Genomic DNA, 25,304 nt, shown 5'->3' with positions numbered 1-25,304 from the left:
GAAGTCCTGGAAATAAGAAAGCAGCAAATAACAGCAGTGTCAAAGAAGATTAGCAGATATGAAGCCAGAATTACACAACACAGGCAGAATCTCCAATTCCAGTCGAATCAGAGATGATTCTACCAAAGTATAGAAGGAGAAACTGCAAGAAACGTAGAAACGCCAAATAAACAAGAAACAGTGCAATTCTGGGGGAAATTATGGGACAATCGAATAGATAATAATAAAAAAGCAGGCTGGATGAAAGAGGTCAAAAAATGGAACCAACAAATGCAAGATCTAATAATAACACCAGAATTAATAAGTGAAAGAGCAAAGAAAATTAAAAATTGGACTGCGCCAGGCGACGATGAACTGCATGGCTTTTGGCTTAAACACCTAACAAGCCTTCATAAACAACTATCAAAACAGTTCAATCACATTTTGCAAGGCGGTGATGTTGAACAATCATCGGTGATGTTGAACAATGACTAACAACTGGGAAAACTCATTTCATAATGAAAGAGCCAGCAAAAGGTGCAGTTCCAAGTAATTATAGACCGATAACCTGCCTGCCAACCATGTTCAAATTATTAACTGGAATAATAGCAGATGAAGTGATGCAACACTTATTAACTAACAAACAGCTTCCAGTTGAACAGAAATTGCCCAAACACCAGAGGCACAAATGACCAGCTGCTGATTGACAAAATGATTTTAGAAAACTGCAAGAGAAGAAAAACCAATCTAAGTGTTGCATGGATTGACTACAATAAAGCCTTTGATTCATTGCCTCACACATGGATACTAAAATGTTTAGAAACAACTGGTGTCAGCAAAAACATTCAGATATTTATAAAAAAAGCAATGAGCATGTGGAGTACACAGTTAACAAAAAATGGCGAGGCACTTGGACAGGTTAGCATTAGAAGAGATATTTTCCAAGGGGACTCACTATCCCCTCTGTTGTTTGTAATCGCCATGACCCCATTTTCACAAATACTAAACAAAACAGGCCTCTCATACCAAACTTCTAAAACATCAAGTAAAATCAACCATGTGCTGTAAATGGACGATCTGAAGTTGTATGGAAAGTCCCAGTCAGAAATCGAATCACTGCTAAACACTGTCCGTATATTCAGTAGCGATACAGCAATGGAGTTTGGACTAGACAAGTGTGCTACATTAATAATGAACAGAGGGAAAATAAGAAAAACAGAAGGAATAGAACTGCCCAATGGAAGCAAGATCAAGAACCTGGAAGAGAAAGAACCTTACAAATACTTGGGCATTCTCCAGGCTGATAACATCGCACACACTGAAGTTAAAAGAAAAATGGGAAGTGAATACATCAGGAGAGTTAGAAAAATCCTCAAGTCCAAACTCAATGGCGAGAACACCATACAAGCCATAAACACCTGGGCTATACCTGTTATCAGACACACTGCAGGAATAATAGACTGTACCCAGGCAGAGCTAGAGATGCCGGATCGTAAGACCAGGAAAATCATGACTATCAATCATGCTCTGCACCCCCGCAGTGATGTAGATAGGCTCTACCTCCCTCGTAGCTCAGGTGGAAGAGGAATGCTGCAAGTCCATCAAACAGCAGAGGAGGAGAAAAGAGGCCTTGAAGAATATATCAAGGACAGTGAAGAAGATGCATTTCAAATGGTCAAGAACGAGAAACTATTCAACACCAATGAAACAAAGCAAACCTACAAGAAAGAACAAGTCAAGAACCGAGCAGAAAGATGGAGAAATAAGCCCCTGCATGGTCAATATTTGCACAATATAAGTGGAAAATCAGACATCACCAAGACCTGGCAATGGCTTAAGAATGGCAACTTGAAGAAAGAAACAGAGGGTTTAATACTGGCTGCACAAGAACAGGCACTAAGAACAAATGCAATAAGAGCAAAAGTCAAAAAATCCACAATAAACAGCAAGTGCCGCCTTTGTAAAGAAGCAGATGAACAGTGGACCACCTAATCAGCTGTTGTAAAAAGATCGCACAGACTGACTACAAACAAAGGCATGACAAAGTAGCAGGGATGATACACTGGAACATCTGCAAAAAATACAAGCTACCTGTAGCCAAACATTGGTGGGACCATAAAACTGAAAAAGTTGAAGAAAATGAAGATGTAAAAATATTATGGGACTTCCGACTACAAACAGACAAACATCTGCCACACAATACACCAGATATAACTGTAGTCGAGAAGAAAGAAAAACAAGTCAAAATAATCGACATAGCAATACCAGGGGATAGCAGAATAGAAGAAAAAGAAATAGAAAAAAATCACCAAATACAAAGATCTACAAATTGAAATGGAAAGGCTGTGGCAGAAAAAGACCCAAATAATCCCAGTGGTAATTGGCGCCCTGGGTGCAGTTCCAAAAGACCTTGAAGAGCACCTCAACACCATAGGGGCCACAGAAATCACCATCAGCCAATTACAAAAAGCAGCTTTACTGGGAACAGCCTATATTTTGCAACGATATCTATAATAACCAACAGTATTGATGATAAAATTCTGGCATCCCAGGTCCTTGGGAAGGACTCGATGTCTGGATAAAACAAACCAGTCGATAACACCTGTCTGACTGTGTAAACAAGAGATAATAATAATAATAATAATAATAATAATAATAATAATAATAATAATATACTGAGTCAGACCATTGGTCTATCTAGCTCAGTATTGTCTTCACAGACTGGCAGCGGCTTCTCCAAGGTTACAGGCAGGAATCTCTCTCAGCCCTATCTTGGAGAAGCCAGGGAGGAAACTTGGAACCTTCTGCTCTTCCCAGAGCAGCTCCATCCCCTGAGGGGAATATCTTGCAGTGCTCACACATCAAGTCTCCCATTCAGATGCATCCAGGGCAGACCCTGCTTAGCTATGAGGACAAGTCATGCTTGCTACCACAAGACCAGCTCTCCTCTCCTCATCATAGAGGGTTGTCTACGCCTAGCGATAGGGTAGAAAACTGGACACAATTGGCAGACGCCTTCATTCGATATTGTCTCTCCAATTGAAAATAACTACTAAGCATGCATGACAAGGTACAACCATTTGTTCAGGGAGAGGCTGTTGTGGGAGATTCCTGGAACCCCTGTCACCAGACTAGTGGGAGGCGGCCTTAGCCTTACAAAATGAAGCATTTAAGTTGAGCAAACAACTTCTTCATACAGCTAGACACACTACGGATTGCTTGGCTAGAGTTATGGCGAACTCTCCACCACCTTGAGGCACCATGCTTGGCTACGCTCTTCTGGTCTGGCCCCTGAAGCTAGGACCAGAATTGAAAATCTGCCTTTTAATGGACAAGCTCTATTTGGAAACAAGCAGACAAAACTATGGAACATGTCTAGAAACTGAAATACTGCTCGGTCCATGAGCCTAACTTCTTCAACAACTTTACAGTATAATAAGCCATTCAAAGTACATCACTCGACATCTTCTAGATCATCCACACAGTCCCAATCTGATTATTCCTTTTGACAGCAGCAAAACATGCAATACAAGGCTGTTCTGTTCCAGCAAGTCATCCCAACCCAAGGATAAACTACTCCCTACCACAAACGACCATGACTACTGTACCATTAAAACAAGACTGAGACCCTATCTGGATGTGTGGGAAGAAATCACTATGGACAATTGGGTACTTATCATCATCCATCTAGGCTATTTCTTGAATGCCCACCAAACTCCGGACCCAAGATCACTTCCATGAGTCCAACCCTGTGGGACAAAATAGACATTCTACTTCAAAAAAGGAGTGACAAAACCTATATCAGACCACCTATGTGATGGCTTCTACTCACCATATTTCACCATCCTGAAGAAGGATGGAGGACTCTGCCCCATAATGGACCTTCGAGAATTAAAAGCTCCTGCATGCTTGCTGTCACCGACATGATTACTCTTCTGTCAAGACGTGGTTCACTCCATAGATCTTGAAGTTGCATATTACCATATCTCCATATGGCCACAGTACAAAATGTTTCTCTGTTTTCAGATAGGATCTCAAAAGTTCCAGTTTAGAGCACTACCCTTTGGACTCTCCACAGCGCCAAGAGTTTACACAAAATGCATGGCTGCTGTGGTCTGACACCTGCATGAAAATGGGATTCAAATATTCCCCTTTTTAGATGATTGGCTCATTGTAGCTTGCTCAGAGCAGGTCCTTCAAATTCACCTGACCTCCACCATCACTCTCATATAGAGTTTAAAAATCAACTGGAAGAAGTCCCAACTGACTCCTACATGCAGAATCAAATTTCTCAGGATTGTGTTCAGCTCTACCCTAGAGGTATTACTTACCAGGAGAATGCATACCTCAAATATGGGAAGTGGCATTATCTACTCTTGCAGCGCAACATCACTCAGCACGACATATGCAATGGCCGATAGGCCTCATGGACTCCACAACATTTGTACTCCCGCTTGCACAACTGAGAATGAGGTTTCTCCAGTGGTGGTTCTTAGAGTCTTTCAACCCTCAGCAACACCCTCAAAATATGTATTTTTACACGCCCGAGGAGATACAGGACAGTGTCAGATGGTGGACCTCTATAAGGAACGTAAACAATTGTACTCCATTCAACTGCCTGGGCCCTCAGATATGGGTTATGACAGATGCTTCAGAATCAGGCTGGGGTGCCCACTGCGACCACTTGTGACTCTCTGATGGGGGCCTCTGGACCCCATCAGAGAGCGAACACCATATAAACTTCTTAGATAGAACTGCTAGCCATTTACAAAGCTTTAAGGGGTTTCCTCCAGTGCATAGCCAGCCTGAGGGTTCAGATCCTGATGGTCAACACTGTGGCTAAAGCGTATATCAACCACCAGGTAGCACAGGATCTCACTCACTGCTCCCACTGGCCCTTGAAATCTAGGACTGGGCCATACATCACCGCACCCACCTTTCCACGGTTCACATCCAAGGCCTAAATTTCTTTATAGCAGACTCTCTAATTAGGACCCACCTCCTCTCACAAGAATGGCAGCTCTACCCGTCAGCCCTACAGTTTTCAAATGTGGGTCCAACCCAAGATAGATCTTTTTGCAAGTCCAGAGAACCATCAATGCCCACAATTCTGTACTCAGGTGGAGCTTGGTCCTGGATCCTTGGAGGGCACTTTCATGATGAACTGGAGCATGAATATACTTATCTGTTTCCATCAATTCCACTATTACCTTGAGTCCTGCAGAAAATAGAGTGAGGCAGAGTACACTGTAGTATTGTGACACTGTGGTGGCCACAGCACCCTTGGTTCCCAAGCCTCCTGTGTCTCTCTCGCAGGATCTTTGTCCATCTCCCCTACCAGCTGGCACTCCTGTTGCAACAATGGAGTGAGTTACTTCATCCAGATGTCTCACAGCTGCAGTTAACATCCTGGAAAATTCACTCACCTGAGATGCTGACAATCTTATGCGAGGAAACCCTCCACTATCACTTCTTACAAGGTGAAATGTAAGAGATTCTCTTCTTATGTTGAGAAACTTCACAAAGGGGATCTCGCAACAGCTCTTCTGCCATGGATACGTTCTTACTTACTGGACTTGAAAAAATTAGGGCTTTGCATGGCCTCTATCAGAGTACACTTAGTAGCCATCACAGATCACTGGCAATAGCATAATCCTGTTTCCATTTCCCGCATGTCTAAGGTTAACATGCTTTGACTATCCAACCTTGGGCGCCCCCTTGGGACTTGTCATTAGTATTAAAAAGTTTGATGGCTTAAACCCTTTGAGCCTACATGCAATTTTTGTTTGCTAACATTTAAAACAGTTTTCCTAGTAGCCATTACCTCTGAGGGGAGTGGGGGAATTGGGAGCATTGAGGTGTGACCTTCCTTACCTGATTTTTCAGCCAAAGTTATCCTCAGAACTGACATCTCTTTTCTCCCAACAGTTGTTTCCACCTTTCTTAGATCTCAAAACATATCTCTGCCAGTCTTCTTCCCGAACCCGACCTCCGAAGAGGAACGACGCTGGCATATTCTTGATGTCCTTCGAGCCTTGGCCTTTTCTTCAGTAGAACATCTCCTTTCAGGGACTCCAAATCCTTTTTTGTGCCATATGGGCAACCAAATAAAGGCTTCTTCCCAATCAGTCTCTGCCTGGATTGTATGTATGATAAAATTAGCCTATGAACTGATAGGGCAACAACCTCCAAAGAAGATTAAAGCACATTCATCCAGAGCTTTAGCCACATCATCAGCCTTTGATAGGGGCTTGTCTCTGGAATCCATTTGTCAAGCAGCTACTTGGACCTGTCCAATCTCTTTTATTCATCACTATGCCCTGGACATGTGAGCAAGAAGAGATTGCAGCCTTTGTGCGTATAGTACTCCAATCAATTTTTGGATGAGGCTCTGGTCCCCTTCTACCTAGTGTTACTTTTCTGACACATGCTCTGATGCCCACCTCCAGTGATGATATAGCTTGCAATGAGCCTAATGGTGTGAAGGACAGAGGCCACTCAGAATAATATCAGCTTGCTTACCTGTAATTGGGGTTCTTCTAGTGGTCATCTGTCCATTCACACACTCACCAGCATCTCCACTGCAGTGGACTAAACTGAGTGCAGTTTATTGGCTGCAGTGGATTCCTAAACTGAGGAGGTGAAGGTTGTTTATATGGTACTAGGCAGAAGTGGGTGGGAATTTTGAGGGATAAGAAAGCTTGGAAGAGTCCCCAATCTTGCCTTCACAGGAACATGAAGCCCCAATTATGTGAATGGACAGATGACCACCAGAAGAATCCTACTTATAGGTAAGCAACCTGATGTTTCTTTACAGCAAAAAATTGGCCTCAAGAGATCACTAGGTGCAGTAGGTCCATCCTGGTAACTATCCTCAATCACTCTAAACAAATGGGTTTGATGAGTCTTGGAATCCTTAGGATTCCAACCCTTTTCAGGCATTCCAGATGATAAAGATGTAGGTGCTGCTTCTTCCTACAAAGGTTCATTGAGAAAGTGGGGGCAGTGATTTTTAGCATGACTCATTGGAGCTGTTCCTGGGCCCTTATCATGAAGCAAACAAAGATCTTGATCTGCTCTTGGCATTTATGCAGGGGCTTGTCGTTAAAACTCTCTGAAGCTGATGGGCAGGTGGGAGAGTGGGGGAGCCAATCTGTCCTGAAGTGTTTCGTTTAGCCAGTTACAAGTCTTGTTTTGCTAGCCTATCTGTGGCCAGCTATAATATTAAGATGGTTCCTTTCTGGCTCATTGCAGTCCTATTGTTATTTAAGATGCCAGGAATGCACTCAGATTAGAATGATTAGTCACCTTCCTCCTTTGAATGGGAGCTGGGTTCTGAGGAAAAAATAGAGTGCCAAAAGCAGGAGAAATATTGGGGTGCAGATGTGTCATGAATCATGGCAATAAGGCTGCTCAGTTAAGTGCCTTCAGTCCTGTCATAGGCATCAGGCAGATGTCTCCCAGTCCCCTTATGTAGTATTGCAAGGCAAACCATTGTTCTCCTTCATTGTATGAGGTTCCACAATTCAGTTCTATGCACTAAGGCTTCCTCTTTTCTTTCTTTTCCATTTTCAAGCCTTAGTACAAAGATGATCATCAGTTTGGAATCCTCAGTATTGAGTCAGAAATACAGAACTTTCTATTGACTTCAGTGGGTCAATGCTTAACCTGCAGTGGAAAGCCAGATTTTCTGGTTCATTGATGAAGAACCTCTATTCTTATACTAGTGACCGCTCACTATGGGGGCTGATTCACAAGGTCTCCTTCATGGAGTTGGATTCCATTTTCCATATCTTCAACTTCCACATTATGGTAGCATATCCAATGTAAAGGCCTCATGAAGACAGTAAAAACCTGATGCCAGAAACCTCTGCTTTGGTCCTAAACACCTCTGACAGGGTTGAGGAAAAGCATACCATCTGAAATAAACTTGCTAAATTTCCTCATTGCAGAAATAATTCAAGATTATTCTTGTAGCTAATGCAGGTGAGTCCCTCTGAGAAGCAGTGCTGCAATCTGGATTATTTAAGATGCGGGTATGATCCAACCTTTTATAAATACTTAATTTGTATCCTGCCTTTCTTTCATCATGGAACTCAGGACAGCATACACAGGTGGTCATCCAACCAGGCCTAAACATGCTTAGCTTCTGCTAGATGAATGTACCATGTGCCTTCAGCCTATGCTCTGGGAGCAATAGATATCAATTCTTGTGGGAAAACATCAATATGGAGAATGACCAGCCTCAGAGGAGTTAAAAGAGGAGACAGAAGCTCTGTAAACAATGGTAATTGTTGGCTTAGGTTCACTGCTGTGGGAAAATAAAGCAGAGCCAGAATTGAAGATCTCTCCTTTGAGAGATTCTTCAGGACTGATGAAATCCTGAAAAAGTTCAAGGATATTAGGTCATGGCTAGGTCCCTCAGGTTCTCTTACTTAATTCATTCTCAGCTGAATGTGAAGCTATACTTTCTTGGTATTTGCTTACTCTTTTAACTAAGAGGTTCATAGATGAGACAGCTAACTTCCACCACCCACTCCTGTGCTGCATTAGAGTTTATCTCTTGTGTTTTTGAAATAGATGACAAAGTTCTTTTGAGTCAATAGCAATCTGCAATCTTTGGCTGCATCTCTGTCAAGATGAATTATTCCTTTTATCACATTCTCTGTATCTAGTTTCATGAAAAAAAGAAGTTGGTTATGAGCAATGAGTCCCTGTTTTACTTGAAGACAGTTTCTGAATACCATGTCAATCAGAGATGGTGTTGTAAATGGAGAAAAATGCTTTGTAGGTACCTGGTGTCTTGTAGCCCACTCTTCATTGATTGATTGATTGATTGATTGATTAAGTGCCATCAAGTTGGTGTTGACTCTTAGCAACCACATAGACAAATTCTCTCCAGGATGAGCTGTCTTCAACTTGGTCTTTAAGGTCTCTCAGTGGTGCATTCATTGCTGTTGTAATCGAATCCATCTACCTTTGCTGCTGGTCATCCTCTTCTTCTCTTTCCTTCAACTTTCCCCAGCATTCTCAAGGGAGCTAGGTTTTTGCATAATGTGTCAGAAGTATGACAGTTTGAGTCTAGACATTTGTGCCTCAAATGAAAATTCTGGATTGATTTGTTCTATGATCCATTTGTTTGTTTTCCTGCCTGTCCATGGGATCCTCAAAAGTCTTCTCCAGCACCAAAGTTCAAAAGCATCAATATTTTTTCTATCTTGCTTCCTCAAAGTCCAGCGTTCGCATGCATAGAGTGTCATGGGGAAAACCATTGTTCAAATGATTCTAATCTTTGGAAGTATAGACATGTCACAGCATCTAAATATCCTTCATTACAAATCTACCAAGTGCTAGTCTTCGGCATATTTCATGGATCCTTTACTGTTGATGGTCAATCCTAAAAGGCAGAAGCTATCCACCACTTCAGTGTCTTCATTGTCAATTCTGAGGCTGGTTGCTGTACCTGTTGTCATTAGTTTATTATTCTTTACATTTAGTCATAGTCCCATTTTTTCACTGTGCTCCCTGACTTTCATTACTAGAGCTTGCAAATCATCCTCATTCTCAGCTATCAGTGGTGTCATCAGCGTAGCACAGGTTATTGATGTTTCTTCCTCCAACTTTAAAACCATGCTCATCTTCATCCAATCCAGTTTCTCCCAGTATATGTTCAGCATATAAATTGAATAAAGAAGGAAAAAGTATACAGCCTTGTCTTACTCCTTTGCTGATCTGGAACCAGTATGTTTCACCATGTTCCATCTGGACTGTGGCTTCCTGTCCTGTGTATAGGTTTCTCATGAGAACATTGAGCTGTTCCGGGATGCCCATTTTCCTAAGGATTTTCCATAACTCGACATGGTGGATGCAATCAAAGGCTTTTCTGTAGTCTATAAAGCACATATTGAAATCTTTTTGGTATTCTTTGGCTTTCTCGATTATCCAGTGTACATCAACAACGATGTCTCTTGTTCCTCGGCCTTTTCTGAATCCAGCTTGAACATTTGGGCTTTCCCTTTCCACGTAGGGCTGTAATCTGTGTTGGATGAGCCTGAGCATTATTTTGCTAGCGTGTGAAATTAAGAATATTGTGCAATGGTTTGCGCAATCTTTTAAGTCTCCTTTCTTTGGTATGGGTATGTAGACTGACTTCTTCCAATCTGTCGGCCACTGTATCATTTTCCAAATTTGCTGGCATAGTTTGGTTAGAGCCTTGACTGATTCTTCTTCTGTTGCTTGCCATATTTCTGTAGCTATTCCACCAATTCCTGTAGCCTTCCGACTTGGTAATGACTGGAGTGCTGATCTAACTTCATCTCCCCATACTATAGGTTCTTGCAAATAGGGAATATCTTCTAGAGTATCTTGATGTTGACATCCCTGCTGTACAGATTTTTAGTATACTCCTTCCACCTCTGTTGGATTTTCTCTAAATCAGTTACTATCTGTTCTTTGGCATTCTTAACATACCAGTTCGAGGTTGGAACCTCCTTCTGAGTTCAGAGATCTTTTGGAAAACTTTCCTTATTTTTCCATGTCTATTTCCATTCTCAAGATCTTTAGAGATGTCATTGTAGTACTGCTTCTTGTCTCTTCTAACAGCTTCCTGAAATTCCCTATTAAGTTACTTCCTGAGGTCTTTATCTTTCTTGACTTTGCCTTCTCTCCTCTTCTTGGCAATTTCCACCGTCTGTTCTGACATCCATTTTGCTTTCTTCTGTTTCTTGGTCTTTGGCAGTCTCTTTTCACATTCATCCTTAACAACTACTTTGATTTCATAGTTCCACAGTTCCTCTGGTCTCTATCAATGAGGTTCAGAACTTCAAAGCAGTTCCTGATGTTCTCTTTGAAAATGGTGGGTACATTCTCAAGATCATATCGTGGAAACTGGATTGCTTTGTTTTTCTGCTTTAGCTTGACTTGGAATTCGCACATGATCTCTTCCACAGTTGGCCCCCAGTCATGTCTTTGCTGTTATAACTGAGCTCTTCCACCTCCTTGCACCCAGTAATGTAATCAACTTGATTTCTGTGTACGCCATCTGGTGATGTCCATGTGTATAGGCGCCACTTTGGTTGTTTGAATAATGTGTTAGCAATGAAGAGATCATTGGATTGGCAGAAGCTAATAAGTCGTTCTCCTGCTTCATTTCTGTTTCCTAGGCCATACCATCCGACTATGTTTTGCTCCTGACCATTTTCAGCTTTGGCATTCCAGTCTCCAACCACCACCAGCACATCTTGCTTGCATGCTCTGACAATTTCAGACTGAACTTGAGCATAAAACTCATCAACTTCCTCTTCTTCTGCATCAATTGTTGGGGCATAGACTTGAAAAACAGTCATGTTAAAAGGTTGTCCATAAAATCTAATTGATATTAGTTGGTCACTGACCACATTGTACCCAAGTACTGTATAGGCTATAGCCTTCCTGACTATGAAAGTAACACCATTCCTTCTTTGTTTTTCATGTCCTGAGTAGTAAATGGTATGATTTTCTGATTGATAGTGTCCAGTTCCAGTCCATTTTAATTCTCTGATACCCAAGATGTCAATCTGTAGTCGATGCATTTCATCTTTCACTGTGTCAAGCTTTCCCATATTCATGCTTCTTGCATACCACGTTCCCATTGTAATTCTGTCTTTGCAGCTTCAGATTTTCTTTTCCTGCATGGCAACATCAGCCACTAGATGTCCAAAAGGTTTTATCCTAACCATGTTATAAACACCATAAGTGCTCTGAGAGATCCTCAGCTCTTCCTCAGTAGCATGTTGAGTACCATCTGACTGGTGGAGCCCATCATCTGGCACTATATCAACAATCCAGTCTATCCATGTGGTTTTCTTGGTAAAATACAGGATTGGTTTACCATTGCCTTCTCCCGTGCAGTATGAAATGATGCCTTTGTCATTGTCACTAAAGTGACCATCCTCCCTATATCACTGCTGCCCAATATAGGTACGTGTTTGCTTTAGCTGGGCAGCTGGGATGACCTTCATGCTTTGGGTAACCCTATTAAGAATATACCTCCCAGTGTACTTCGCTCACCCCTCCCAGGAACACACACACCATGCCATGATGAGGCAGCATAGCAGGGCTTGCAGGGGGCACCCTTCATTAACCACATGTATTTAGCATCACTCTTCCAATCTTTAGACATACACAAACCACAGCAAAAAAAAAAAAAGTTACCTTGCAGCCTAAAGCGCAATCAAAACACAGATAAGTCAGTTGCCCAAGGTTATCCTGATAAACCATAACAGAAAATCCTTAAGGATGGTATAAGATATAACCAATGTAGTACTGATCCTAATTAGAACAATCTTCATTATAAAAAACAAAAAAAAACTTTAAGACATCCACTATATGTAATGGTTGTGCTCGAAAGCATTTAAAGGACAGCCATTGTGCATGCAAAAACATTTGGCATTGATGCAAAAATCTAAATTTATCCCCTGCTGGCACGCGTCCATTTAGCAAGCATTTGGGGCAGCAGGATACCTCTCTGCCGCCCCTTCCCCCTCTGGCAGCAAAAGGCTTACCTTTTGCTGCCAGAGGGGAAAGGGGCGGCTGGGAGGTATCCTGCCGCCCCAAATGCTTGCAAAATGGATGTGCGCCAGCGGGGGACAAGCAGAGGGAGGGGTAGGTACACCCTCCCCCCGCCCTTAAAAGGACCCCCACCCCAGTGCCAGACCACAGCTCCGCGGTTCCATGCACATCCCTAAAACTAAGTACAGAGATATGATGCAGTTACCTTCTCATGATGGAGTTATCTGACTCTACTTTGCTTGCCAGGAAAGGTCCCATGTTTCTCTGTGCCTAGTACATCTATACAGCAATGCTGGTCATTTAGAAAGGCTGCTCATCAGCCTATATAGGACTGGAATTCTGGCCTCAGTTGTACATGATTCAGCATACTTAAATCAGTGGACATCAGCATACCAGAATGTAGAACTGTATAGTGGTGTGCACAGAACTGGCGCCTTCCAGTTCAAAGGCTGGGGGAGGGGCATAACTTTAAGGGTCTGGGGAAGGTGCACTCCTCCCCCCCCCACTGCATTTCCCCTGCAGGCGCTCTTTTTAAAAACAGTCCAGCTGGGCGGCAACGTACCTCCCTGCCACACTGTTGCCTCCTTGGATCGGAAGTGACTGGAAGTACCCGGTATGCTTGCAAACAGGTGCAACATGCGTGCGCACATGCCTGACGTGCGCATGCGTGCCGGGTACTTCCAGTTCGAGGAGGCAACGGAGGTATGCTGCCGCCCTGCCAGACCATTTTTAAAGAGAGCGTCGGAAGGGGAAACACAGCGGGACAGGGGTGCACCCTCCCCTGTCAAAGCTATCCCCCTTCATTCGAACCTGCTGAACTGCCAGTCTTTCAAACCTGTTTGGAGGCCCATAAAAGGGCCTCCAAACAGGTTTGTGTACATCCCTAGAACTGCAGCTTGCATTTGTAAAATTGTACTCCTAATAAAAACAGCATGCATACGAAATGTTGTGTGCTTCAGCTAGTCCTTAATATGTTGCAAAGAGATATTTTAACCTGTGAATAATGATATGTATTTGAATGAAATGTTACTGATTAACATCTTCATTTTAAAGTAATTTCATAACTAAGAAATTCAGTTTTTAAACCAAAGAATCAGAATAAAAAATGAGCAATTGTTACCTATTTTATTAATATTTTAATGACTACCACTTTTGTCATGTAATTCAATTGTCTCTTCCAGGGGTCTGTCTCACAGTTTAAAGGAGGCTCTGAACCCCCTGCTCATCCAAATGAGCTTCCTCATTGCTTTAAAATGAAATTGATAAGGACACCCACTTCTGTAAAAACTTCCTTTGCACATTGGTGCACGCATGGGATTCTTGGACATATATTAACTGTTTGCTTTTAATTTTTATCAGCCATGTCCTTTAGGAGCTCGTGATTTTAGAGAAAAACAGTGTGCGGACTTTGACAATATGCCTTTTCGAGGAAAATATTACAACTGGAAGCCATATACAGGAGGTAATGTATAATTTTATAATAAGGGGTATGATCCAGCTGTAGCTCACACATTTGGAAGGCAGGGCATGGAAGCCTCCATGTTCCTAAATGGACCTTAAAGATGGGGGAATGTTGCTAGTACCTTTATCTAGGCCCCAGGAACAAGCCCTCCCTCTCCAGCCCATTGCATTATGTTAGGGTTGTACCCAAGCAGTAGGCCGTGATGTGGCAATGACCACCTAGTACACCTTCCAGTAGGGCTGAGCTAGTTCTTGCTTTGTTTTTGTTTTTTGTGATGTGCATGGAGACTCCAGCAGAATCAGGCTGTGGGTGGATAGGTATATTGGAAAGAAGTCCTTTGTGGGTAGGCTATGTCTGGACAATCCCATGGTAGGATGTGTTGCAGCCCTTCTCAGGGGATCATTGATTCACTAGGCCACAATGCAGCATCAGCAGCATGGGAAATCCTGGGTCCTGAATCCATGCACGTGTTGTTTGATCCAGGGTGGCACTGTACACTGTTCTGTCAAGTAAACTTACCAGTCATGGAATAAGGGGCCTGGTTCATATGTGGATTGGTAACTGGTTGAATGACAGGAAATAGAGGATAAGAATAAATGGACAGTTTTCACAACAGAAGGAAGCAGGAAGTAGGGTCCCTCAGGAATCTGTATTAACTTGTTCATAAATGATCTAGAAGTTGAGGTAAACAGCGAAGTGGCCAAATTTGAAAATGACTACTAAACTAGTGAAATCCAAAGTGGGCGACAAAATGGCATATGCAGTTCAATGTAAGCAAGTGTAAAGTGGTGCATATTGGGGCAAAAAAACCCAACTTCACATATACACTGATGGGGTCTGAGCTGTTGGTGACTGACCAGGAGAGACATCTTGGGGTCGTGGTGGACAGCTCTATGAAAGTGTTGACTCAGTACGTGGCAGTTGTGAAAGAGGCAAATTCCATGCTAGGAATCATTAGAAAAGGGATTGAGAGAAAAAATGCTAATATTATGATGCCCTTACACAAGTCTGTAGTGCATACATTTGGAGTACTGTGTACAGTTCTAGTCACTGTATCTTAAGAAGGACATGGTAGAACTGGAAATGGTGCAGAAGAGGGCAACCAAGATGATCAGGGGCCTGGAGCACCTTCCTTATGAGGCAAGCCTACAGCATCTGGGGCTTTTTAGTTTGGAAAAGAGGCAACTACGGGGAGACATGATAGAGGTGTATAAAATTATGCATGGAGTGGAGAGAGTGGACAGAGATATTTTTCTCCCTCTCTCACAACACTAGAACCAGGGCTCATTCCATGAAACTGAAGGCCAGGAAATTTAGGAGCAACAAAATGAAGTACTTTTTCACACAGTACAATATTCCATTCATCTATGGAATTCTCTGCCATGGGATGTTGTGATGGCCACTAGTTTGGATGGCTTTAAAAGGGGCTTAGACAAATGCATGGAGGACAGGTCTATCAATGGCTATTAGTCTGGTGGCTGTAGGCCACCTCCAGCCTCAGAGGCATGATCCCTCTCAATACCAGTTGCAGGGGAACAACAGCAGGAGAGAAGGCATGCCCTCATCTCTTGCCTGTGGGCTCCTCAGAGGCATCTGGTGGGCTACTATGTAAAACAGGATGCTGGACTAGATAGGCCTTGAGCCTGATTCAGCAGGGCTGTTCTTGTGTTCTTAAGACTCTTAGCTGCCCCGGGATGCAGTCTGGTGCAACCATAATCCCAGTAAAGGCTGTGACACCCAGTCCAGTATGAAATCGCTCATTTTGTTATGGGCAGAGCCATTGTGTAGTTGTGTAGCTGTACAGAAGGACTGATCATGCCCTTCATGATCACTACATATTGTTATGTATTTGATTATTTTTTGTTGTAGATGCAGCATTTCTGTAAATATAGAAAACTGAGTTTACCATGCTGCATATTAGAACTTTTCAGCAATAGACAACTATATTTGCAATGATTACAAACTGGAAAAGCTTGCAGAGCAAAAACACAAACATAATCTACTTGGGCAGTGGAAAATCAGAATTTAGTAAATACTTCATAGAAGGTATGGCTAATTTTTTTTTAAGGTATGAAAACACTTCATTTGCCCTGTGGACAGAGCCCAGCATTGGCAATGCTAACTTTCAACAGCACCTCCATCATTGTTAAATGTCTAACTTTGAAAATGAATTTGTAGTTAAGGAGCTTTATAGCTTGTTTAGTTTTGCAGTAATGTGAGAGAACATTTACAGAAAAATTGAATACAAATAATGATAGACGTTAAAGAAAACTATATAAAAGCAGTGAATGTAATCTGTCTGTCTTCATTAGAAGACGGCAGTGCTTCTGGACCAGGGATTCTCAAACGTGTGTCCCCGGATCTTGTTGGACTGCAACTCCCATCATCCTCAGCCACAATGGCCAAAGGTCATTGCAGCTGGGGATGATGGGAGTTGAAGTCCAACAACTTCCAGGGACCCAAGTTTGAGACCCCCTGTTCTGGACCAATTTGCATCCACATGGTTCCAGTCAAAACCCATGGCACACGGGCAATACTTATACTGTTTAACTGAACAGAAGCTCTCATTGATTTTTGAATTCTAATTCTGAGGTCACCTAAATCCCCCTTAGCATTTGCCTAGCCCAAGACTGCCCTTTCACAATTTGATATCAGAGCATCTAAGCCAATGACATCAAGAGAGGTGGGCCAGGCAGAGCGGTTAGAGGCTGAAGACTGAAGAGGTCAGATAACAAAGAGAGGAATGCCAGACTATTGGAGGAAGTTTGATGGCACTTACATCCCTTGGGCTGTGAACATAAGCGTATATAAATCTATGCGTGTCTCTTTGGGGAAAATGGGGAAATGCTAACTTTTACATTGTCAATGCTTTCAATTCAGGAATTCTGTGTTTTAAAAACATGTTTTATTTGTCTAGGTGGGGTTAAGCCATGTGCATTAAACTGCTTAGCAGAAGGTTACAACTTTTACACTGAACGTGCCCCTGCAGTGATAGATGGAACACAATGTAATGCAGATTCATTGGATATTTGTATCAATGGAGAATGCAAGGTGCCATATACATTTTTATACATTTATATAATATTTTGCAGTAATAAACTTTATGCAAAAGTAGTAGTTTAACAACAAATTTCTATCAGCATTTTCCTCTAGTGCAAGAACTGACAATAGGAAATTGTCTTTTGTACTTTTTGACTTTCACTTTTGCGGAGCTGTTTTTTTAAGAGTGGGGAGTTTGGGGTTTTTTTTGGCAGCTCTTGTGCCAACCTCCCTAATCTGCATTTTTGAACTTTGGGTGTTAATTAGGGGAACTGTTAATAATGGAGCACACTATAATTATCTGAAATGCTGTGCATGTATGCTTCTGAACTGAATCCAATTTTTTAAAATTATGTTTTCAAATACATTATTTGGATCATTTGTAAGAAAACTAGAAAATATTATGAGATTGTTCACATTACCAAATAGTGGGGAGTGGAGGGGCAGGAACCCACCTACCCTCCCCCAGATCATCGGAGGATCTGGATCGAGATCCGTCGACAGCCATAAGAATGGGGTTCTGAGCCTGCGCAGGAATCCCCGCGGTAGCCATGCCTCAGCTTGTCGAGGCGTCCAAGCCCCGCCCACACGCAGCGCGTGCTATTTAAGAGCGGGGCTGGGCGCCATGTTCCTCAGTTCTTCTCCGACTGCCTTCGCGTGTGGACCTCGGTCTGCCGCCTCTTCGTCGGAAAGTTACCTCAGTATTCTCTTCAGAGACGATATCTTTTTCTCGGACTGATCACTTTGTGTATGACCCTCTTTTTCTGGCTGACGGACTCCTCTAAAGTTGACAAGGAACTGCTACCGACAAACGACTGGCTTGACGCGGACTGGACTTGACTTCCCTGTCGTCGCGCTATGGCGGACGATAAAAAGTCTTTTAAGAGGTGTAAGGGTTGCGATGCAAAGCTCCCTTCCAAAGACCTCCATGAATTATGCCTTATGTGCCTGGGCGAAGAACATAATGTTTCAACTTGTAAAATTTGTCTGTCTTTTTCGAAGCAGACGCGAAAAAATAGAGCGCTTCGCCTCAGAGCAGCAATCTATGATGAGGTGTTAAGTCCTTCGACACCGGGCACACCTCACCCCTCGACATCGAGAGCTCAATCTGCTTCCACACTGCGTTCGAGGTCGAAAACTTCGACGTCGACGCATCCGGAATCTCCACGTTCAAAGTCCATATCCTCGACTTCGAAAAAGTCCAGACCTTCGACATCGAACCGTCCATTGCCTACGAGCGAAGACTCCTCGGTTGCAAAGACATCCTCGACACCGAACAGCCATAAGCGTCGAGTTCCATCGACCTCCAGCAGTGACCCCGACGCCGACGAAACAGCGACAACATCTACGACAAAACGTCGACGATTGATTGATCTAACGGGAGACGCTACGCCTCCCCCTACTGCTCGACATTGACCATCTTCGACGCCGACTCGCCCGTCGACGCCGAGGCCGTCGATACCGAATGTTTCAGCTTCGAGAACAAGATCCCTCTCGCCTGCTCTGACACCGGTTCCCTCCTCTCCACCTTCAACACCACTGCCTCCGGGACCTAGCGCGCTGCTGTCGCTACACACGCCGTTGATTACTGCATCAAGGCAGGTCACCCCTCGATATCGATCTCCACCCCCGAACTTCGATATCGACGGAGATACTCAAGAGGCTGAAATTGGTCTACATCCGACTACGACTCAGTCGCTCCTGTCACTCTTGGACTCCACAGCAAGCACACCTTCACAAGCTACGTTTCGAGGTTTTCTGGCATCGGAGGAGGAGTCTCATTCAACTTCGACTCATCCTGTCCACGAAGTACCATCGCTCTCTGCGGCCCAGCTGCAAAGCCCTTTGCCTTGGCACACTTATGGGTTCACCCATACCCCCCCGCCACATATACCTGGTTCGGGCCCTGCAATCTCGACTGGTTCGCAAACCTCTTTACCAACCGTTTCATGGGAACCACTGACATCTCTTCCCGCCACAGTGGCTGTATGCACGATATCTGCGTCTACTAATACTCCCTCCACAGCAACTAGACACTCAGTGACGCAAACACCTACAGTTATCACCTTCAATGCCTGCATGCAAATGAAACCGCCGGTAACCCATTCCGTAGCGGCTCAAACAGCACCCTTGCCTTCACCTCCCACTCCTTCAGTGCGTTCTCAGGGGACCGCACCTACTTCTCCAACAGCCTCGCCTTCTGAACATTATGGCTCGTCTGATTTCGAATCGGACCCCGAAGGAGAGGAGACCATTATTGAACCTCCCACGGATGTGGCACCGACAGTGTATGTTTCACCCAACGAAGAAATGAAAGCGTACCACCGTCATGTGCGTACCATGGCAGACGCCCTAGGGCTCGACCTACGCTCCGAACTGGCGACAATAGACGATCCCGTCTATAATTTTATGTTGAAGTCACAATCGACGGCCCCAGTAGCCCTCCCGATGCTCCCTGTAATCACAAGGGCAGCTAAATGTGCTTGGGAAGTACTCCATACTTCCACCCCTACTTCTAAAAGGCTGGAGAGCCTTTATCGTATAATGGAAAAAGACAATACGTACCTTCTAAAACATCCGGCTCCCAATTCCCTCGTAATTGACTGTGCCTCTACGTCAAAATCTGGGAAACGGCATATTGTTCCTCCTGAAAGAGAGGGAAGGAAATTAGACCTCTTAGGCCGGAAAATCTATTCAACTGCGTGCCTCTCAATCAAAGTCGCTAATTACGCAGCGTGCACCGCCAAATACACTCACAGTCTTTGGGAAGGATTGTTTACTGAACTTGACAACCTGTCACCGGAGGAGTTCAAGGTTAACTTTCAAAAGGTTCTGGAACGCTCGGGCGATCTGACTAGGCAACAACTCAGTATTGCCAAACACCTAGCTGATAGCGAGTCCAGAGCCATGACGGCCACTATCACTCTTCGCAGGCATGCTTGGCTCCGGTCTACTACCTTGCAAATGGACATGAGAGAAAAGATAGAAGGTCTTCCTTTTGACGGCTCCGGCCTGTTTAGCGAAACCACAGATGCCACAATGGAACAACTTAAAAAATCTAAGTTTACCGCGAAAACGTTTACCGCGCAACCATCCACTTCTACGTACGTGTCCAAGTACCGTTCCACGTATAATAAGCAGCGCCCTTCTTTCAGACAACAAGACCGTAGAGACTTCCGCAAGTCCTACCAGCCTTATCACCGGCGCACTTACCAGAACAAGTTCAAAACAAATCAGGCCCAACGTACCAAAGGGCCAGAAACTCAGAAGCGCCTTTGAAACTCAGGTCCGTCCACCACCAATTCTCCACTCCCCATCCCCACCGTCGGGGGCAATAACATCTCAACTGATGGGTCCCTCCAACGACCCCTGGCTGGCTCAACCCTCCATCAGGCTGGCAAGCCATGCCCCCGCATGGCAACATATAACATCAGACCGTTGGGTCTTGCAGATCGTATCTTCAGGATATGCCATCGAATTCAAGTCGATTCCACGGTTCAGGGGAATAACATTCACCCCTCCTTCCTCTACACTACGGGAGGAGGTCAGGGAACTACTGGAGAAGGGGGCAATCGCCCCAGTACTGTGGACGGACAGACAGGATGGATTCTACTCCCGTTATTTTCAAATTCCGAAACGGGACGGGGGCATCCGTCTGATTATGGACTTATGCAACCTAAACAAGTTTGTTCATGTCAGGAAGTTCAGAATGATGGCGTTGCAGCAAATCCTCCCGCTCCTCCAAGGGGAACAGTGGTTGGCAACGCTGGATCTCAAGGACGCCTATTTCCATGTGAACATTCGGCCTCCACATCGGAAATTCCTACGCTTCACGGTTGGTCACCAAGTGTACCAATACAACGTATTGCCCTTCGGCCTGTCCTCCGCCCCAAGGGTCTTTACGAAATGTATGGCGCCAGTGATTGCCTACCTGAGAACACATGGCATCACGGTCTACCCTTACCTGGACGACTGGCTCCTGACCTCAAGGGATCCAGACGAGTTATGTTCGCAGATCCATTATGTTCTGTCGGTCCTTCACGACCTAGGCATCCAAGTCCATTGGAAAAAGTCACACCTGGAACCTATGCGGGTGGCAAACTACATAGGAGCGGTATTAGACACAATGCGCCAAAGAGCATACTTACCAGAAGAGAGGTACGTCTTGATCAAGGACATGGTAACGCTCTTTCGGGATCACCCCACCCAGCCGGCACGCTCCATCCAGCGCTTATTGGGCCTTATGGCCTCCTGCAATGCAGTGATTCACTATGCCCGTCTAAAAATGAGGAAGCTTCAGCTCTGGTTCCTCTCAGTTTTTCACCCTGCAAGACACAACCAAGAGAAACGCCTACTGATACCTACTCCCATACTTCAATCTCTCTCCTGGTGGACGGAACGCAGGAACCTCCTGGAGGGAGTACCTTTCCCGCTTCCTTCCCCAACAGTCTGGCTAACAACGGATGCCTTCCTGCTAGGATGGGGAGCGCATTGTGCAGGTCGCCGGACACAGGGCAAGTGGTCCCTCAACCAAACTCAATTCCATATAAACTTCCTAGAATTGCTGGCAGTTTTTCTGGCTCTACGGTCCTTCCTACCAATTTTGCAAGGCAGCTGTGTACAAGTACAATTAGACAACACGACAGCGCAAGCATACATAAACCGCCAAGGCAGGACGGTCTCCCGGAGCTTGTGTGCTCTAGTCCTCCAGATGTGGCACTGGTGCATCCGCCACAAAATTTACCTTCTCGCAGCCCACATCAAGGGCCTAGAGAACAGCTTGGCGAACAATCTCAGTCGAGTATTCCTGAACGACACTCACCACGAATGGGAAATCAATCCAAGATACATCAATCCGCTATTCTGTCAGTGGATTCGTCCATCAGTGGACCTGTTTGCGACCTCAACAAACAAAAAGTGTGCTCGCTTCTGTTCCAGAGCAGGTCACAACCCACTATCATTGGGGGATGCTTTTCAGATGGACTGGTCACTAGAAACGCCCTACATGTTTCCACCTCAACCCTTAATTGCCAGAATGGTGGCTCGACTCCTAGCACACCCAACTCCCTGCATCCTCGTGACGCCATGGTGGCCGAGACAACCATGGTTTCCACAAGTACGCAGACTGTCCGGAAATCTTTACCATCGCTTCCCACCAGAAGCGGACCTCCTCTCGCAGGACAACGGCCTCGTACTCCACCCAGACGTTCTCACTCTCCATCTGACGGCTTGGCGAATAAACTTTTAGATGATATATTATTGAACCAAAGGAAATTGTCAACCAGGAGAAATTATCACAGCAAATGGCTTCGATTTAAGGCTTATGCGAAATCCCATGGGTTTCTGCCAAAACGGGCCTCCATTCGTCAAGTACTCCTCTACTTGTCCACTCTTAAATCGCAGGGCTTGGCAAATGTTTCTATCAAAGTTCACCTTGCCGCCCTATCATCCGTTCACCTGGGCTGCGACGGTGTTACTCTCTTCTCACACCCCCTCAGCAAAGCCTTCCTGAAGGGCCTCTCCAATGTCTATCCTCCAATAAGACCGCCGGTGGAACCTTGGAGCCTGTCTTTGGTCCTTTCTTCGCTGATGCAAAAACCCTTCGAACCTCTGGCCTCGACGTCTTTGAAATTGCTATCCTTGAAAACCGCGTTCCTGGTTGCCATTATGACAGCACGTTGGGTGAGTGAGCTCACTGCATTGAGAGTTGACTCCCCGTACACTCAATTTCATGAGGACAAGGTGCGTATGTGACTGGATCCCGCTTTTCTGCTGAAAGTAGTTTCCGATTTTCACTTAAATCAGGACATTATTCTACCTACCTTCTTTAGGAACCCACAATCGGCCCTGGAAAGGTCCATGCATTCGCTGGACATCCGTAGAGCCCTTCTATTCTATATGGTTCGTACGAGGGACTTTAGAGCCTCTTCACGTCTCTTTGTATCATACCAGGGCACTACCAAGGGATCTCCAATTTCTCGTCAAAGATTGTCTAGATGGCTTGTCAACCTCATCGTACTCACGTATGAGATACAGCATAAAGCACCTCCGAAGTCCATCAAAGCCCATTCTACCAGGGCTTATGCTTCATCGTCCGCACACCTCTCAGGGATTGGCTTCCTGGACATATGCAAAGCAGCTACCTGGTCGTCCAATCTCCCATTTGTCAAGCATTACGCCATAGACGTGTGCTCTGCTGCAGAGGCTAGTTTTGGGAGAAGTGTCCTAAAAAAGGTGTTGCAATAGCACTACTGCACCCCCCTCCTTGGGGAGCTTGCTAAACACCCATTCTTATGGCTGTCGATGGATCTCGATCCAGATAAACAGGTTGCTCACCTGTAACTGATGATCTGGTAGAGATCCGTCGACATCCATAAGACCCTCCCATCCTTCCCCACTGCAGTAGTGATGCTCCTCTGTGTGCGTGCTGCTTACTATACTTACCGTATCTATTCGTCTCCACTCATGATGTCCATCTGCGATGATCGCCCTCCTCGGCAGTCATCGAAAGAACTGAGGAACATGGCGCCCAGCCCCGCTCTTAAATAGCATGCGCTGCGTGTGGGCGGGGCTTGGACGCCTCGACAAGCTGAGGCATGGCTACCGCGGGGATTCCTGCGCAGGCGCAGAACCCCATTCTTATGGATGTCGACGGATCTCTACCAGATCATCAGTTACAGGTGAGCAACCTGTTTTTCCTTTTGCCTCTGCCAGTTGTGCACCCAGACGACTGGTGTGGCGGTGTTTGGCAAAGCTGGGATCAGGAGGAGGAAGTCCTCCATTATCCCAGAATGCAATGCACTGAAATCAGAGAGGCAGCTCATGCCAGTGTATAAGGGCTCCTCACCTCTGGTCTCACAAGTCACAGCACTCTATGTTGGCCCCAGGAGCTGCAAAAGCCGCTTTGGGCACCTACACAATCTCAAACAAAGGCAGGGCAGCAGATTTTATGCCCTACCTAGCTTAAGGTCAAGGTAGAAAAGCTGGGTAGCCCAACTTGACAGGCTCTGGGGAGGAGAGGGTTCCGAGGCTCCAGCAAGCCTCTGTACCCTGGTTAACCCTCTCCTACCCAGAAAAGGCTGGTCGTGTTGAATGGCCTCTATGACAACTGTTTGGCTTTTTTTCGTATTATTGAAAAATTAATAGCCTGGTGCCAAGATGTATAAGCATTTAAGTGGTTAGAATGGACCATAATAACAACAATCCTGTCCAATACCACAAGATGTGCTATTGTGCTGTTACATGGAGTGTGATATCATATTAGTGCAAAGATATGGAGCCCTTTCTCACAATTATCTGGTGGAAGGTAGGTAGGTTGGTATATTTTGGCCCAGGGAGTGTGGAGGGTCAAGACGTGTTGCACCGCATGAATGAGCAGGGCATTTTGGGCACCCGTCACAGCTACAGCACCAGCTAAAAGCAGCCAGTGCTGCACAAAATACACAAAATGGGGCTAAGGGAGCGCTTGCTCCCTTAACCTCATTTAGGAGGCTGGCTCTTTGGCGGCAAAACTGTCTGCAGAGCCAGCCTCCTAAATGTGCCTGCCAGTGATTTTCACATGCAGCCAAGCCCATGCTTGGTTTTCTTAGCCTGGTCTTGGCTGTGCGTGTGAACAGCCTCATGAAGTGCAAATCTCTAAAAACAGGGTGTTAATTAAGTATAGCTTCAGGTTGTTTGTTTGTTTGTTTGTTTGTTTTTGGCCTGTCATTACTGAATATCTTTATCATCAACATAAAATAGAAAACACACACCATCAATTTGTCATTTAATTATTCAAAAATATGTTTTCAGCTGATGACACAAGCCCACCCCGCCGGATAATTATTCTGATTGTATCTATTTTATTTGTGTATCTGTTTTTAGCATGTAGGATGTGACAATATTTTGGGATCTGATGCTAAAGAAGACAGGTGCCGGGTATGTGGAGGAGATGGCAGTACATGTGAAGCTATTGAAGGTTTTTTCAATGACACATTGCCCAGAGGAGGTATGTGTGAAAACATATGCCACAATTTGTTTTTTATATGAATGATTTCTGTAACCAAAGACAGAAGTGGCCTGTAGCTGATGCTATACTGCTCCCTAATGTTCTACCCAGCACTCATACTGGCTTCACAGGGCTTCTGCTAGAGTCCCTGTCCATTAGTTGCCAAATAATTACTGGGATGGTTAATCTCAACAACATTGTGGCCTCTTTTAAATCTTACACTGTTTCGACTCTCTTCCTTTCCTTCATCTCCCACTACAGGCACAATCAATTCCCTTTAAATGTGTA

General features: G+C 44.7%; 1 protein-coding gene across 7 annotated transcripts in view; it reads left to right on the top strand.

The window, feature by feature from the left end:
* Positions 1-25,304, top strand: part of ADAMTS6 (ADAM metallopeptidase with thrombospondin type 1 motif 6) — a 307,359-nt gene that overhangs the window by 219,589 nt on the left and 62,466 nt on the right. For all 7 annotated transcript variants that reach the window (XM_053298693.1, XM_053298688.1, XM_053298689.1 and 4 more), the window contains 3 exons: positions 13,888-13,990; positions 16,908-17,041; positions 24,893-25,016. In XM_053298693.1, coding sequence (XP_053154668.1) covers positions 13,888-13,990; positions 16,908-17,041; positions 24,893-25,016 — 361 coding nt within the window. The remainder of the gene's footprint in view (positions 1-13,887; positions 13,991-16,907; positions 17,042-24,892; positions 25,017-25,304) is intronic.

The sequence above is a fragment of the Hemicordylus capensis genome, chromosome 2 (assembly GCF_027244095.1).
Source record: "Hemicordylus capensis ecotype Gifberg chromosome 2, rHemCap1.1.pri, whole genome shotgun sequence".
Taxonomy (NCBI): domain Eukaryota; kingdom Metazoa; phylum Chordata; class Lepidosauria; order Squamata; family Cordylidae; genus Hemicordylus; species Hemicordylus capensis.
Note: the sequence above shows the minus strand (reverse complement) of the source record. Positions and strands in the feature narration are given on the sequence as shown.